Source organism: Megascapheus bottae, chromosome 14, assembly GCF_031878675.1.
Source record: "Megascapheus bottae isolate mThoBot1 chromosome 14, mThoBot2.hap1, whole genome shotgun sequence".
Classification (NCBI taxonomy): domain Eukaryota; kingdom Metazoa; phylum Chordata; class Mammalia; order Rodentia; family Geomyidae; genus Megascapheus; species Megascapheus bottae.
The window spans coordinates 31664609-31682061 of NC_143522.1; the positions used below are offsets into that span (position 1 = coordinate 31664609).

Here is a 17453-nt window from a genome sequence, read left to right on the forward strand (position 1 = left end):
TATTTAGAATTCTATATTTGTACATTTCATGCTTGATGTTCGGTGTGAAACAGTTTTTGTTAAAACTGGTTTTTCGTTGAACACAACTGTTGAGCCTGTGGTCATCTAGCTTGTTTCTCTTGTGCTCAACGAAGCAGAGTACGTTTCTGGTAGAGGCTGGGGAGGAGTACAGGACCTGGGGTAGGGTCTTGCTGCCTGCGCATCATACTTCCAGGAGATTGTGTTACATGTTAGTGCTAGTTCAGCCAGATGTCTTCAGAACCAGAGGCCATGAGACGGTTTCCTGTACTCTATGTCAGTGTCATTTATATTGAGTAGTTTTCATTTCTTTTTAGTCTTCTTCTTCTTTTTTTTTTTTAAATAGGTCTGGGACTTAAGGCCTCCAGCTCTTTCTTTTTCACTCAAGTCTGGTGCACTACCACTTGAGCCACACTCTTCCTTTCATACTTTTTGATGGTTAATTGGAGCTAAGAGTCTCGTGCACCTTTTTTTTCCAGTCCTGGGGCTTGAACTCAGGGCCCGAGCACTGTCCTTGGGTTTTCTCAAGGTTAGATCTCTACCCTTTGAGCCACAGCACCATTTCTGGCTTTTTCTACGTATGTGGTACTGAGGAATCGAACCCGGGTCTTTGTGCATGCTAGGCAAGCACTCCACCACTAGGCCAAACTCCCGGCCTGTCTCATGCACTTTTCTGCCTGGGCTGGCTTTGGACTGTAATCCTCAGATCTCGGCCTTCTGTGTAGCTAGAGTTACAGGCGCTGTGCCTCTGTGTGAGGCTCATCTTAATGCTCTGAGTTTTGCCCTCACGTGATAATGCACTTCTCGCGGTGGACTTGCAGGCTCCCATTTCTGTTACACTGGGTAATCTGCTTTGAACCATTACGTTGTGTGGTTTTCTTAGGTGGCTGAATTGTATGAGGAATTGAAGAACAGAATCTCTCAGTTCAACATGTATGTGGACCCTCGGCGGCCTGCGCTGGACCAGGAGTATCCGTACAAGCAGCGCTTCATCCTGCAGGTGTGCTGGGCTCCGGGGTACGGCTCCCAGAGCCCTGCGTGAGAAGGCGCTTTCTCCTGCTCTCAGATACGAGCTGTGCCTCCACAGTTTTAGGTCCATGGTGTCCCTCTTGTGTTGGGAACCAAGAACCATTGTTACCTTTCCTTGCTTACACGGCTCTTGACATTGAACTCAGGCTCCTCAGGGAGCCGGCCTCTCTGCTCCAGGAGAGACTGTACTCTTGTTTAGCATGTGGAGCCGGTCTCTCACACTCAGCTCCTTTGCTAGGTGGGGTAAGCTTCCGCTGCAGCCTTTCAGACCCCTGTTGGCTGATGCATACAGAAGTGGGCTCAAAGTGGAAACACTCACCTGGGGGTGCTGGATTTTGAGCTGGGTTTAGAGCTCACACCTGTCACCCCAGCCACTCTGGAGGCAGAGATCAGGAGAGTTGTGGGTTAAGGCCAGTCTTGGAAAAATGTTGGCATGCCCCCATCTTAAACAGTAAGCTGGGCATGTGTCTGTTGTCCCAGTCATATGGCAGGTGCAGATAGGATTGTGGTCCAGGCTCCACGAGATTCAGTTTGAAAACTTAGGAAAGGAGAAAGGTCTGGGTGGGGGCGTGCTTTTGTGGTAAGAGCATCTAATAAGTGCCAGGACCCGAGTCCAGCCTCATCACTCCCAGTAATAAAGGGAGAACTTTGAATAGTGTCTTTTACCAGTGAATACTAGATGCCAGCCAGCCTGCTGCCATAGGCCTGCGTTCTAAGTGTAGCATTAGAGGTGCATGGGCATTTCTGGGGGAGTCAGTGTCTGGGTTAGGGGAGACAAACAAGCAGTCCTGGAGCCCCGAGCACACGTTTGTCCTGCCCTCGCTCAGCTCACCATACGTCCAAAACTCCTGCTGAGAAGTATGCCGCTGCTTTGAAGAAAAGGGGGCTTGTGTCTGTTATGAGAAATAAGCAGGATTACAACTTCTGCTATGTGGGTAAAGGGTATAGTGTTTATGTAAATGCTAGTGAAGACAATAACGGGGTGCTATTTTCTCATGACAGCTAACTTTTCTTCCAGGTTGTATTGGCAGGTGCTTTTTATCCAAATTATTTTACTTTTGGACAGCCAGATGAGGAGATGGCAGTGAGAGAGCTGGCTGGCAAAGACCCCAAAACGACAGTTGTGGTAGGTGATGGAGAAGAGCCTTCCCCAGCATGTACTTGGAGCCACTGGCTCTGTGTGGCTAGTGCAGGTTTTATTTTCTGTGGCTTTGCCCTGTTGGTATTAGGCTTTTCAGATCCCTCTAATTTCTCTAGTCTCTTCTTCCTCTTTTGTAAACCAGGTCTTACAAAGAGGCCTTCAGAATTTTCAAGTTTGTGGCAAATGCTAATTTTATCATGTGCTATTTATTGCCTGTCCTGGGCTTGACCTCAGGGCCTGCTCACTGTCCTTGGGCTTTCCTCAAAGCTAGTGCTCTACAACTTGAGCCACAGTATGACTTCCAGCTTTTCTATTTTTTTTTTTGCTAGTTGTGGGGCTTGAACTCAGGGCCTGAGCACTGTCCTTGGACTTTTCTCAAGGCTAAAGCTCTACCTCTTGAGCCACAGCACCACTTCCAGCTTTTTTCTATGTATGTGGTACCGAGGAATCAAAGCTGGGTCTTTGTGCATGCTAGGCAAGCACTCTACCACTAGGCTAAACTTCCAGCCCCACTTCCAGCTTTTCTATGTATGTGTTACCGAGGAATTGAACCCAGGTCTTGGTGCATGCTAGGCAAGCACTCTAGCACTAGGCCAAACTCCCGGCCCTATCACGTGGTATTTTATTTTATTATTTTTGGTGCCAGTCCTGGGGCTTGAATTTGGGGCCTAGCTGCTGTCCCTGAGCTTTTCTGCTCAAGGCTAGTGCTCTAACACTTGCGTCACAGCTCCACTTTTGGCTTTTTAGTGGTTAATTGGAAATAAGTGCCTCATAGACTTTCTTGCCTGGGCTGGCTTTGAACCCTAATCCTTAGATCTCAGCCTTTTGAGTAACTAGGATCATTGGCACAAACCAACAGTATCTGCCTATCATGTACTATTTTGAAGGATTTAAGGCATTTATAAACTAAGAACATTTTGATAATCAAAATACAGTGCTGTGGTATTTATTTTGTAGCCTGGGGGAACCCAGGGCTTCTTACATGGGAGGCTAGCACTGTACCAGAGACAAAACCCGCCTCACTTAGCTCACAAAATGGTATTGGTTGGCATCTTAGTTATTTGGTTTAAATGAATGGTCTTGGCCTTGAATGCTCAACATAACTAAAGAGTGCCTTTGTCTCTGGAGCTGTCTATCTACCCATCTCATTTTTTTTTTGTCAGTTGTGCGGCTTGAACTCGGGGTCTGTCTGGGTGCTGTGCTATCCCTAAGCTCTTCAGCTCAAGGCTAGTGTTCTACCATTTGAGCCACAGTGCCACTTTCAGTGTTCTGGTGGTTAATTAGAGATAAGAGTCTCAGAGACTTTCTTGCCCAGGTTGGCTTTGAACTGCAATCCTCAGACCTCAGCCTCCTGAGTAGCTAGGATTACAAGTATGAGCCACTAGTGCCTGGCCTCCTATATCAGTGTGTGTGTGTGTGTGTGTGTGTGTGTGTGTGTGTGTGTGTGTGTGTGTGTGTGTGTGTGTGTGTGTGTGTGTGTGTGTGTATGCGCGCGCACATGCGTATGCGTAGGTGCGTATGCGTGTGCCTGTCCTGTAGCTTAAACTCAGGGCCTGGGTGCTATCTCTGAGAGGTAGGATTACAGGCGTGAACCACCAGCATCCGGTGAAGGTGAGGTTTCAAAAGGTCATGTTTACTGAATTTGATTATTTTAAGATAACAAAATAGAACCCTTCATGTTGTTATGTTAGATTTGAACTGCTTATACCCCATCAGTGGTGTGAATTAACATGTTTCATTTTTAATTAAAATTATTTAGAAGTCATTAGGAAATTAGGTGGTACCCTGATTTCTCTTGTCTGGGACCTCTGATTAATGGTAGAGACCCGTGCTTGTGCAAGTGAAGGTGAGCAGCAGCAGCGCCAGGCTCAGGGACATGGTGATCTTCCCTTAGCCTTCATGGAACAGCTCTGATGAACCCTTGTTGTGTCTTACAGTTGAAGCACATTCCTCCCTACGGATTTCTGTACTATAAGCAGCTGCAGTCCCTCTTTCGACAGTGTGGTCAAGTCAAATCAATTGTATTTGATGGTGCAAAGTGAGTAGTCCATTTTTCTGATTGGCTGCTATGATGAGAAAGGCAAAGCACATGAGCTGAACCTGAGCTGTCTGGGGTGGTGCACGTGACGTGGCTCCTGAACCTGAGCTGTCTGGGGTGGAGCACGTGACGTGGCTTCTCCTGTGGAGCAGCGCAGTGTGCAGTAAGCAGCGCTCTGGGTGCTGCTTGTGTCCCGTAGGAGCCACAGGGACAACCGAGAGAGTCTTCCTGCTCATAGGCTTCTTTTGGTGGTGTGGAGGCCTGAAACCCGGGGCTTACACTTGTTGGGAAGGTGCTCTACCACTTGAGTCAAATCCAGCTGCTTTATGATTGAATTTCCTTTTCAGTTGGTATTTTAGCTTTTGCCCTGGGCCTGCCTCCAAAAAGTCTTTATCTGATCTTAATCTCCCAAGTAACTGAGATTGCAGGTGTGCCCCACTGTGCCTGATTTAAAGTGTTTGTCCTAAGTAATTTCAGAATATCAACACTGAGAGACTGCATTATTAGCTGATCAAGAGTATATGGTATGTTGAACTATTATTGGGAGGTTATCGTCCCAATCGGAAATGCTTCTACACGAGGCTATATATAGTTTTTAATTTTTTAACTTAGCTACTCAGGAGGCTGAGATCTGAGATTCCTGGTTCATAAAGTCTGTGAGACTGTTATCTCCAATTAACCACCAGAAGACTGGAAGTGGCACTGTGGCTCAAGTGATAGAGCTGAAGAACTCAGGGACAGCTCCCAGGCCCAGAGTTCAAGCCCCATGACTGACAAAAACAATAAAGGTTGGGAATTTGGTGTCGTGGTAGAGTGCTTGCCTAGCATGCACGAAGACTGGATTTGATTCCCTGGTACCACATACATAGAAAAAGCCAGACGTGGTGCTGTGGCTCAAGTGTTAGAACACTAGCCTTGAGAAAGCCCAAGGACAGTGCTCAGGTCCTGAGTTCAAGCCCCAGGACTGGCAAAAAGGAGGGGTGGGCAGAGTACCCAGGAACAGGCCATTGGCCTGGGGTCTGGTTCATATACCCACTTGAGACTCAGCATCCTAACGTGTCACCTGATGATGCACTGTCATGACACAAAGTGATTTTGTAGCCGTGCAAAGGGTCATGATTGTCTTTGCGTGGAGGTGGTGTTTTGACCCAGAGCATTATAGCAGTCAGACACATGCACACACACACCACATACACTTGTAGCTTTCCTTTTCTTTGTGGGAGGAGGTGGTTAGCAGCTCTCAGCTCCCCTTGCTTTGTACTTGCTTCTCATTCCTCTAGAGAAAGGGTCGGGCTCAAACCCAAACTATATGCGGCTTTGTCTTCATTACCTGGTGATAAACATAGTAGTTGCTTCATTGAAATGTACATTTTGTATAGTTTTCTGTATCTGTGTTTTATAATAGTTAAAAGTTCAGTCTGTCATTCTGTGTCATTATGGAAGTGGACATTTCTTTGTGAACTTCCGTGTGGACTGAATGTTGAATGTCTACTCTGTTCTATCTTGTGCAAGGATGGCACCTGGTTTCAGCTCAAGGACAATGTAACTCAGTCCTCCCATTGAATAATTTTACTTAAAATCAAGTAATAAGTACTTCTTACTGATTACTAGGAGAGAGCTATTTTTGTGTTGAAATAAGCTGTTTTAATCAAGCAGAAACACTTATATTCATTGTTTCCAAAATTAGACTTCTAACCCTTACCACATCTACACTTAATAATACGTTCTAATCCAAAAAAACAGATGTTAATGTGGCAGATGGCAATGTATCTTTTTTTTTTTTGCCAGTTCTGGGGCTTGAACTCAGGGCCTGGGCACTGTCCTTGAACACTTTTTGCTCAAGGCTAGAGCTCTACCACTTGAGCCATAGCACCACTTCTGCCTTTTTCTGTGTATGTGGTACCAAAGAATCAAACCCAGGACTTCATGCATGCTAAGCAGGCACTCTACCACTAGGCCACACTCCCAGCGCAATATATCTTATATGGCAAATGGTATGTTCATTGCTTGTACTTTAATTTTAGTGCAGACTTATAAAATCACTCAGAAAAGCTTTAGAATAACAATATGATCAGATTGTCTTGAAATGGCTCTGCGGAAAATTATATAGAATATACAGCGTTACAAAGTCAAGTGTTTCCTTTTTTTATCAAAATATACACCCTTCCCTGAAACTTAACACAAGCTAGCAACATTTTAAATGAAGAATACAATTATAGAAAACATTCGCAAAGTTATTTTTGTCATATATAAACTTTCTGGCATATTTATTTTGGTCTAGAATTACCAGTATACAAGTCCACTTAAAAATGTCCACATAAGGGGCTGGGAGTTTGGCCTAGTGGTAGAGTGCTTGCCTAGCATGCACGAAGACCTGGGTTCGATTCCTCGGTACCACATACATAGAAAAAAAGCTGGAAATGGTGCTGAGACTCAAGTGGTAGAGCTCTAGCCTTGAGAAAGTCTAAGGATAGGGCTCAGGCCCTGAGCTCAAGCCCAGGACTGGCAAAAAAAAAAAATATCCACATAAGCTGGGCGCAGTGGCTCAAGCCTGTAATCCTAGCTACTCAAGAGGCTGAGATCTGAGGATTGTGGTTCCGAGCCAGCCCAGGCACTCAAGACTGAGAGATTATCTCCAATTAACCACTAGAAAACTGGAAATCACACTGTGGCTCAAGGAATAGAGCGCTAGCCTTGAGCTGTAAGAGCTTAGAGACAGCATCCAGCCCAAGAGTTCAAGCCCCATGACCAACCACTTGAAAAAAAAATCCACATTTCAGGCTGGGAGACTCACTATATATAATTTTATTTATTATTATTTTATTAGGTCGTGGGGCTTGAACTTGGCCTGGGCACTGTCCTTGATCTCTTCAGCTCAAGGCTACCGCCCTATCCTTGAACCAATCCCCACTTCCCATTTTCTAGAGGTTAATTGGAGGTAAGAGTCTCAGGTCCTTTTGTGCCCGGGCTGGCTTTGAACCTTGATCCTCAGATCTCAGCCTCCTGAGTAGCTAGGATTACAGGCGTGAGCCACCACGCCCCTGCTATAATCATTTTATATTTGTAGTTAAATCAGAAATGTCTGATAATCTTAACAGACCGAACAAGCATTGTTAGCATTTTTGAGGATGCACTGAGAATTTCTTCCTAACCTCAAGAGAAATGAGCACTTTTTTCTGTCAGGTACCTGATAAGCTTGTGTTTTAATCTGTGTTTGTGGAGCAGAGCCTTTGTGGAGTTTTCTCGGAATCCAACAGAGAGATTTAAAACCCTTCCTGCGGTGTACATGGCAGTGAAGATGTCCCAGCTGAAAGTGCCGCTGGAGCTCAGCGCTCACGCCGCTGAGGAGGTGGAGGGGAAGGTGCAAGCTGGGACAGTGTCCAGGCTCAGGAACACAAGGTATCTCCGCAAGATCCTGCCCTGCTCCTGCTGCCGGCAGCCCTGGGCTAGCTCCGGATGCAGGCCAGCTTTGTTGCTAAGCACCACTGATTCTGAGTCCCAGTTTCCTCTCTTCCTTGATGTGCGTGCTTGGCATGTTACTTACTCTCCCTGAACCTCAGCAGTTTTGGTCTGTTTATGGATAGGGTGCTCAGTAAAGAAGGCTGACGAGATGAATGAGTGGAATCATTTATGTAATTAATTCTCAGTGTCCGTAGTCGACACTCAACTTCCTTCCCCCTTGGGTTTATGTACTCTAGAGAATCTTTTGAAGTAAAGTGGACTTGGCTTCAGCAGAGCAGAGTATGGGAAATAAAGGAGGTGCCATCAGCTCCTGATTCTTAGCACCACCGCTGGGGAGCGGTGTCATTTTCTGCCCTATTTGGTGGGAGGCAAGGCCCAGAGGAGGGTACTTGCCCCTTGGCAAGCCATGGGTTTTCTTCTCTTGGACTGTTTAAATAGCTGTTGGCCTTCGTAACAGACTCCTGTCTTTAAGGCCCTATCTTCACCATCACATGGGTGAAGTCTGGAACTTACCACCTCTTATTGATCATCTATTGTAATTCCAGGAGGAACTTGACAGGAATCTAAGAAGGTGGTTAGGCAAGAGGACGAGTGTGTGGCATTTGGGTTTCTGATCAGGTGTAAGGCGGGTGGATTCACTCCTCAGAGCAGAGACCATCCTGCTCTGACAGAATCAGATGAGGCTGGCCGACTGCCTGCGATCCCTTCGTAGCACCTTTCTAGAGCTCCTATTTGAGAAGTCTTAGAGCTTTAGCACCTACTGTCTTCCGGTAGTCTTAGGACATGCACGTAGACACGGGCTTGGGAACTGTGATTGTGGTTTGGTTGGTTCCCTAGGGTGAACGTGGACTTCCAGAAGCAGACGGTAGACCCCATGCAAGTCTCCTTCAACACATCCGACAGGGCCAGGACGGTGGCCGATGTCTTCCTTACCATTGACGTCACAGAGGTGAAAACGCGTGCTGACATATCAGAGCCTTTCCTGTTGGTTTATTTTGCCCATCCTGGGGCTGGAACTCAGCCTGGGCACTGCCTCTGAGTGACTTTTACTCAATCAAGCTAGCTCTTGAGCCACAGGACCAGTTCTTACAGACTTTCTTATCTGGGATGGCTTCAAACTGTGATCCTCAGATCCTAGCCTCCTGAGTAGGGTGATAGGTGTGACCCACAGGCACCCCGCCCTTCCTCACCTCTGATTCTACAGATACCACGTATGTGTGTGTGTATGTGTAAAATATTCCTACACACACAGCTGTGTAATGTAGCCATGTTTTAAGGATAGGTGAGCTTGGATGAGTGTGCTTCAGAGTAAAAGGAAATAAACCAGATACTCTAAAATTAGTTAATTTTTTATTTGAATTGCATAATTTATTTGAATTGTTTTTTCCATATATTTTATCATAATTAATAGAAAGGCTACATTATATTCACCAGATAGAAAGTGCATTGCTTCACAAACATTGATACCCTTTCTCATGTCTTGGTTAAAATTAGTTAATTTTTAAAGTTTCAAGTCCATTTAAAGTTATAAAAAATAGACAAGATATGTGTTAAAAATTGACATTGTGGTATGTGCTGTGTAATTATATTTTGTTACAAAAACTGGCCTTGGCACCATGATTATTTGGGTAGGATTCTTATTTCTTGAAAAGAAAATTTTAATTAGAGTACCCATACGAGGTCTATGAGACATAGCTGAGCTCTGCTCTGGTTCTCGTGTATGTAACCCCCAGGTTTGATCCCAGCACCACCAAAACAAAAAGATTTTTACATGCTTTCTGGAAAATCCACATTTATAAACATCAGAAATTTCATGTAGAAATCTGCATTCTTGGCCGGGAGTGTGGCCTAGTGGTAGAGTGCTTGTCTAGCATATATGAAGTCCTCTGTTCAATTCCTCGGTACCATATACATAGAAAAAGGCCGGAAGTGGTGCCGTGGCTCAAGTGCTAGAGCTCTAGCCTTGAGAAAGCTCAAGGACAGTGCTCAGGCCCTGAGCTCAAGCCCAGGACTGCACTATAGACTGATGGGGACGCTAGTGGCTGTGACCCTTCATGTGCTTAGCAGTAGACTTTGGAGAAATATGCCAGGTTCCACATAACACATGTTCTCTGTGGCTGTGCACTTGCACAGCACCCTGCCTACCCAGCTTGGATTACCTGAGGCTCTGTTGTGTGGGCTAAAGTTACCAGATTTCTCGGAGGCTTTAGTTCCTGGACATGGCCCAGTGAGTCTCCTGCCTCCAGGGACAGAATGTGTCATATGCACTTCCTTACTTAGGTGATTGGTGTCCTCTTCTTTCTTTCACAAGCACCTGTTAGCAACCGCCAAGTTCACAAAGTGCCATGCCGTCTCCCTTTGTAGGTTTCATCCCTGCCCTTCGCTCCCCTTGTAGGTAGTGGAAGTGGGACACTTCTGGGGATACAGGATTGATGAAAGGAATACAGAGCTTCTGAAAAAGTTGACTGCTGAGATCAACCAGCTGGAACTGGTGCCCCTGCCCGTTCACCCACACCCCGACTTGGTCTGTCTGGCTCCTTTTGCCGATTGTGACAAGGAAAGCTACTTTAGAGCCCAAATCCTTTATGTTTCTGGAAATCATGCTGAGGTATGTCCTTCTGTAACAAACCATTCCAACTAAAAAGAGACAAACAGGTAGAAATGAAATGTAAAATGATTGTGATTAGGGAAGCCTGAGATATTTCCATTATCCCTGTGGATTTGAGACCAGATCCACTAGAGGAGCATGAAGTCGGGCACGGAAGGACTGTGGACAGCACGGAGTTGCTGATGTGGTCTGGGCCGTAGATCTAAGAGTTCACTTTGTTCTACCTTCTAGGTGTTCTTTGTAGACTATGGCAATAGGAGCCGGGTAGAGCTATGTCTTCTAATGGAGATTCCCTGTCAGCTTCTGGAACTTCCATTTCAGGTGAGGTAGAGGGGTTGGGGATTTAGCCTTGTGGAAGAGTACTTGCTTTGGCAAGCCTAAGCTCCTGAGTTCCGTCCTCAGCTGTCGGGGTGGGGGGTGAGGTGGGGAGAGTTCAGGTGAGGTAGAGAAGAATCTATTGTGATGCATGTTGGATGCTGGAAGGGATCTGGCTGAAGGTCACGTGGCCCCCAGCACGTGGCAGCATTGTTGGAGCCTTCCCAGCCAAGGGAAGGGACTGTGTTGCATTAGTCAAAAAGCATAGATTGCTATTCCGCTTTGGAGCAAGTTAAAATACATGGAGGTTTCAGAACTTAGAGGGTGACTTGGGGCAAGGAGTTTGGCCTAGTGGTAGAGTGCCTGCCTAGCATGCACGAAGTCCTGGGTTCGATTCCTCGGTACCACATACATAGAAAAGGCCAGAAGTGGTGCTGTGCCTCTGGTGGTAGAGCTCCAGCCTTGAGAAAGCCCAGGGACAGTGCTCAGGCCTTGAGTTCAAGCCCAGGGACTGGCCAAAAAAAAAAAAAAAGAGGGGGGCCGGGAGTTTGGCCTAGTGGTAGAGTGCTTGCCTAGCATGCACGAAGACCCAGGTTCGATTCCTCGGTACCACATACATAGAAAAAAGCTGGAAGTGGTGCTGAGGCTCAAGTGGTAGAGCTCTAGCCTTGAGAAAGTCCAAGGACAGCGCTCAGGCCCTGAGCTCAAGCCCAAGACTGGCAAAAAAAAAAAAAAAAAAAAGAGGGTGACTTTACTTCAGTGCTACCTTCTACTGCTGTTTCTAAGAACTCTGGTTGTATCAGCACCAGGCATTGCTCACATGGGCTGGAGGCACAGTCACTGTGCCCTTTCAGCCCGTGACAGCAGTCTCTTGATGCCACCGCTGCCACTGCGGCCACTGTCACCACGGCTGGTGCTGCTGTGCTGCTGATTGAAAAGAGAGGCCACGTTCCTCCCTCCCTCCCTCCCTCCCTCCCTCCCTCCCTCCTTCCTTCCCTCCCTCCCTCCTTCCCTCCCTTCCTTTCTTCCTTCCTTCCTTTTCTTTCTTTTTTTGGTCAGTAGTGGGACTGGAACTCTGGGCCTGGGAACTATCCCTGAGCTCTTCAGCTCAAGGCTTCCACCCTATCCCTTGAGCCACAGCACCACTTCGGTTTTCTGATGGTTAATTGGAGATAAGAGTCTCATATTCTTGTGTGGCCAGGCTGACTTTAAACTGTAATCCTCAGATCTCAGCCTCCTGAGTAGCTAGGATTACAGGCGTGAGCCACTGCACCCAACTTTGAAGGATTTTTTTAAAATGAGAAAACTAATGAAATAAATGAACAAAGTCACATTTTAGGAGAATTTAGGAAGAGTACTTTGTTCACTGTGTGTGTGTCCTTCTGGGGCTTGAACTCAGGGCCTGGGCACTCTCCCTGAGATCTGTTGCTCAAGGCTATCATTCTAGCACTTGAGCCACAGCGCCACTTTCCGCTTTTTGGTGGTTAATTGGAGAAAGGTTTCCCACAGACTTCGTTGCCTGGGCTGGCCCCAAACCACGATCCTCCGATCTTAGCCTCTTGAATAGCTGGGATGACCGATGTGAGCCAGTGGCATCCACCGGCTTCCTTTTACAAATCACTGCAGTATGCCTTCACTCCTACACAGGCTCTGGAGTTTAAGATTTGCAAAATGCGACCCTCAGCGAAGTCTCTGGTTTGCGGTGAGCACTGGAGCGGCAGGGCCAGTGGGCGGTTTGCCTCCCTCGTGAGTGGCTGTGCTCTGCTAGTGAAAGTGTTCTCGGTGGTGCACAGCGTGCTGCACGTGGATGTGTACCGCTACCTGGGCACCCAGGACATCGTCAACGTCCGCGACATCCTCATTGGAGAGGGCCACGCGGAGCTTGCGGAGGAGTCCTACGAGTCCACAGTAGGTGCCTCTGCGCTCATCTGCAGTCCTCCCCAGGGGAGCGGAGGGGAGGAGAAAAGGAGGGAGGGTGGGAGCTCTTTCCTCCTCTCTGAGGTAGTGAAGAGGGACGAACAGATGGGATAGACGACGACGACGACATTGACGATGGTGGAGCTGATGATGATGACGGTGGTGGAGGTGGTGGACTGAGCCTGTATTTGTGGGTCCGTTGATGACTTCTAGATTTCCCTAAGGCTGTGTTGGCTGGATATTATTTTGTTAGTTTCCTATTCAAGGTTTTTTTTTTTTTCCTCCATGAAATGAAACTTAGATTTGAAAATGTTCTATATTGGTTTGCTTCCCTTTAAATAGATTCTAAGAGGGACCGGGAGTTTGGCCTAGTGGTTAAAGTACTTGCCTAGCATGCATGAAGACCCGGGTTCGATTCCTTGGTACCACATACATAGAAAAAAGCCGGAAGTGGTGCTGAGGCTCAAGTGGTAGAGCTCTAGCCTTGAGAAAGTCCAAGGACAGTGCTCAGGCCCTGAGGTCAAGCCCAGGACTGGCAAAAAAAAAAAAAATAGATTCTAAGAATTATCTTAATGGTAGTTACAAAATATTTCTCATATTTTAAATTTTATGTCAGCTGTTTATTTCTCAGTCAGTTGTAAAGTTACTTTTCTTGGTCTGAAAGTTGCAGAGCGGCTGCTTTGTGCTTGCTGGTGAAGATCTGTCTGTGCTCCTGTGGTGGCTGCTGTGGGTGAAGGGTGTGGGGAGCTGGGAAAGGATGTCTAGCAAACAACCACCAGAGAGCTGTCTAACATCCAAAAAATAAGCACTGTGAGGAGACTCCCTCTGTAAAATTGAAGTTTATGTGAAAAATCCTTTATCCTGTATTTTCTGATGGCTAACTCAAGTATTATCTCCTTTGGCTTGAATTTTCGAATGACCTTGGTAGATACATGTCTTTACCTTATCAGTCTACAGGTCAGAATATGAAAGGCTTAGATTAGGTTGGATTAAGACACTTTTAGTATCATTTCTCCCTCTCTTTTTGTGGTTTTGGGCTTTGAACTCTGGGCCTGGGCGCTGTCCCTAAGCTCTTCAGCTCAAGGCTACCATCCGACACCTTGAGCCACAGCGCCACTTCTAGTTTTCTCATGGTTAATTGGAGATAAGAGTTGTATGCCCAGGCTGGCTTTGAACCATGATCCTCAGATCTCAGCCTCCTGAGTAGCCAGGAATACAGGGTGAGCCACCACACCTGGCTTAAATTTCTCTTTTAACAAAAGAAAATTGTCTTGTTTTGTTCAGCAAAGCCATGAAGTCCTCAAAGGTCTGTTTTCTAAGTCAGTGGAGAATGTGGCCGACGGGTCTGGGTCCTCCCCGATGAAGGATGATGAGAAGTACCTGATCCGAGTTTTGTTGGAGAGCTTTTCTTCCAACAGACTGGGTGCCCCCAGCTGCAAGGTAGGGCATGTGGGACTGTGGGAACTGTCATCTGGAGACTTGCTGTCATGCTGTGGTGTACCTTGGAGGTAGAGCAGGGTGTGAGGGATATTTTCTGCTCTAGAGTTTTTTTGTTTTGAGGTCCAGGCAGCCCTGAGGTCTTAGAACTCTGTCCTCCTGCCTCACCCTCCTGAGTCCTGGTTTCAGCCTCTACCGCCATGCCTTGGTCTTTCCTGATTCTGAATATTCTTACTTTACTTTCAGGGATAGGCCAGTGCTCAAGCACCATGACCCACAAAAGAGAAAAAAGAGCTTCAGGTTGGGCACTGGGGTTGGCACCTATTTGGAGAAGAGGACTGGGTAGAAATTCCTTCCTACCTAGAGACTACTTTTATTGCCTTGGCCTTTGGCCCTATGGCATTGGCTTGTCTGCTGAAATTAAATAAAACTTTATTAAAATATTTGTCAGTGGGGGCCAGGCGTTTGGCCTAGTGGTAGAGTGCTTGCCTAGCATGTACAAAGACCGGGGTTTGATTCCTTGGTACCACATACACAGAAAAAAAGCCAGAAGTGGTGCTGAGGCTCAAGTGATAGAACTCTAGCCTTGAGAAAGTCCAAGGACAGTGCTCAGGCCCTGAGCTCAAGACCAGGACTGGCAAAAAAAAAAAAAAATTGTCAGTGTTTCATGTGGAGCAGAGAGAACTAGTCAGTTTCATTCCAGAAAAAGGATGTGTGTGTGTGTGTGTGTGTGTGTGTGTGTGTGTGTGTGTTTGTGTGTGTGTACACATAGGTAGTGTTTGCCAGTGTGCCAGTCCTGGACTTAAACTCAGTGCCTGGGTGCTGTCCCTGAGCTCTTGCTTAAAGCTACCGCTCTACCATTGAGCCAGAGCTCCATTTGTGCCTTTTTGGTGTTCAGTTGAAGAGTTGGAAGCTCAGGTGACAGAGCCTTAGCCTGTGGGTAAAAGTGTCAGCTGCGAAGTTTGAGTCCCATTCTTGAACCAACAAAACTCCAAGAAATTGGAGATAGAAGTCTCATGGACTTGCCTTCTTCTGTTGGCTTCAAACCACAATCCTGGCCTTGAAGGTAGCCCAGTGGTAAGAGTGCTCAGCTAGCACGCACGAAGCTCTTGGTTTAATTCCTCACCACCACATACTAAGAAAAAGCTGGAAGTGGTGCTGTGGCTCAAGTGGTAGAGTGCTAGCCTTAAGCAAGAGCCCTAGGACTGGCCAAAAAAGAAAAAAAAGAATATCCTGGCTGGCAGTTTGGCCTAGTGGTGGAGTGCTTGCCTAGCATGCACAAAACCCTGGTTCAATTCCTCAGTACCACATACATAGGAAAATCTGGAAGTGGTGCTGTGGCTCAAGAGTAGAGCTCTTGTCTTGAGAAAGTCCAAGGACAGTGCTCAGGCCCTGAGCTCAAACCCCAGGACCGGCAAAACAAACAAAAAACCAAAAACAACCACCAAAAACCCCACGATCCTCAGATACCGTCATGTCTCCTGAGTGGCTAGGATTACAGATGTGACTCATTAACTCTCAGCTAGGCTTTTTTTTTTTCCCCTGTGCTGAGGATCAAGTTCAAGGCTTCTGGCTTATGCATACTAGACAAGTGCTAACCCTCTGACTTCAGTAGCAGACTCTGTTTTTTCTTCTTAAATTTTCTTCCCTTCTCTCCCTCCTTTCTTCCCTTCTTCCCTCCTTTCCTTCCTGCCTTCATTCTTTTTTCTTTATAATTTTGTAGTCCAGTTTGGTTTGTAATCATGACTCTCCTGTCTCAGCCTCCTGGGTCCTGGGGTTACAAGTGCGAACCATGGAGCCTGGTTCAAAAATAGCTGCTGCTGCTGCCTTTCCTCTTCTTCCTCTTCCTCCTCCTCTTCCTCCTCTTCCTCCTCTTCCTCTTCTTCTTCCTCCCCATCTTCCTCCTCCTCTTTCTTTCTTTCTTTCTTTCTTTCTTTCTTTCTTTCTTTCCTTTCTTTCTTTCTTTCTTTCTTTCTTCTTCTTCTTCTTCTTCTTCTTCTTCTTCTTCTTCTTCTTCTTCTTTCTCCCTCTCCCTCCCTTCCCCCTCCCCCTCCCTCTTCCTCCTCCTCCTCCTCCTCTTCTTCTTCTTCCTCTTCTCCTTCTCCCTCATCCTCTTTCTCCTCCTCCTCCTCTTCTTCCTCTTCCTTCTTTCCTGTTCCTTCTTCTCCCCCTCCTCCCCCTCCCCCCTCCTCAACCTTTTTTTCCTGGAGCATGAACTTGGGACCTAGGCACTATCCTTGGGCTTTCTCAAGGCTAGAGCTGTACCACTTGAGCCATAGCACCACTCTCAGCTTTTTCTGTGTATATGGTACTGGTGAATGGAACCGAGGACTTTGTGTATGCTAGGCAAGCACTCTACCACTAGGCTGTGATCCTGGTCCAAAAATAGCTTCTTTAAGACACTTTTTACTCACTAAATCTATAAATCAATCCAACTCTGCCCCTCCCTCCCTCCCTGCCTCCCTCCCAGTTGGCCTGCCTACCCTCCTACCTTCCCATCCCTTCCTCTCCTCTCCCTTGCCCTCCCCTCCATTTCCCCCTTTACCTTTTCTCTTCTTTTTCCTTCCCCTCCCCTTCTGTCCTCCTCCTCCCTCTTCCTTCCTCTTCTTTGTACTTGGATTTAACCTCAGGGCCTTATGTTCACTAGGTCTCTGAGCCATGCCTCCAGTTCTCTCACTAAACTTGAAAATGTCGCTGCCTTAGACGTTTACACTTGATGGTACCTGATGCACTGCTTACCGCTTATGTGTGTGTATGTGTGTGTGTGCTTTGTGTGCAGGCTGTGCTCCACGGGCCCTTTAACCCATATGAACTCAAGTGTCACAGTTTGACCAGAATATCCAAGTTCAGGTAGGAGTCAGTTAATTTTCCCATGAAAATTTTTTTCTTTGCTCCTTTATTATAGATTTCATCAGAAACTAATCTTTATTTGTATCCAAACTGCTAGGATGTTTTAATCTCATCTTAATTTCCCTCCTAGCTCCAAATCTGAGAAAAGAGAAAAGAGTTTCTCTCTTCCATGAAAGCAGTTTACAGTATACATTTTGGGGTATCTCTTGCAGATTTTATTTTTCCTATTGTGGTTCTAACTGTGACTCAGCAGGCCTGCGAGTGTCCTGGTGTATCTGGGGTGGTCGCCAGGAGACTCTGAGCAGCCATGTGTGGTGGCTGCATGGCGGCCAGTGGGTCTGTTTACTGCTAATTGAAAAGTTCAGGTAGCATCTTTCGTCTACACGAAGACTATGGATTCAGTGTGGTCCTATGGAAAAGAAAACTAGTAATGGCAGTGTAGGGTGACAGCTGTCTTGATAGGGTCTCAGAACATTGTGGAAACCTCTGGGGCTGACCTCACTTGGAAGACCGTGGAGCTGTTAAGAGGAGTTTGAGATCTGATAACTGTGGAGGCATTTACCAGGGCACAGCACAGTGTTGGGGATCAAGGTAAAGTTGGCATTGTCCCCAATCGGAAAGTTTGTATTTCTGAGCAT

The 17453-nt window shown here is 46.6% G+C and overlaps 1 protein-coding gene across 2 annotated transcripts in view; it reads left to right on the plus strand.

Annotated features, from left to right (window-relative positions):
• Tdrd9 (tudor domain containing 9) overlaps positions 1-17453 on the plus strand; it is an 82236-nt gene that overhangs the window by 52041 nt on the left and 12742 nt on the right. Inside the window, exons 21-30 of one of the 2 annotated variants that reach the window (XM_090344932.1) lie at positions 902-1018; positions 2066-2173; positions 4126-4226; positions 7452-7625; positions 8526-8637; positions 10084-10296; positions 10528-10617; positions 12259-12519; positions 13813-13968; positions 16745-16815. In XM_090344932.1, coding sequence (XP_090201058.1) covers positions 902-1018; positions 2066-2173; positions 4126-4226; positions 7452-7625; positions 8526-8637; positions 10084-10296; positions 10528-10617; positions 12259-12519; positions 13813-13968; positions 16745-16815 — 1403 coding nt within the window. The remainder of the gene's footprint in view (positions 1-901; positions 1019-2065; positions 2174-4125; positions 4227-7451; positions 7626-8525; positions 8638-10083; positions 10297-10527; positions 10618-12258; positions 12520-13812; positions 13969-16744; positions 16816-17453) is intronic. The other variant, XM_090344933.1, reaches the window with a different exon arrangement.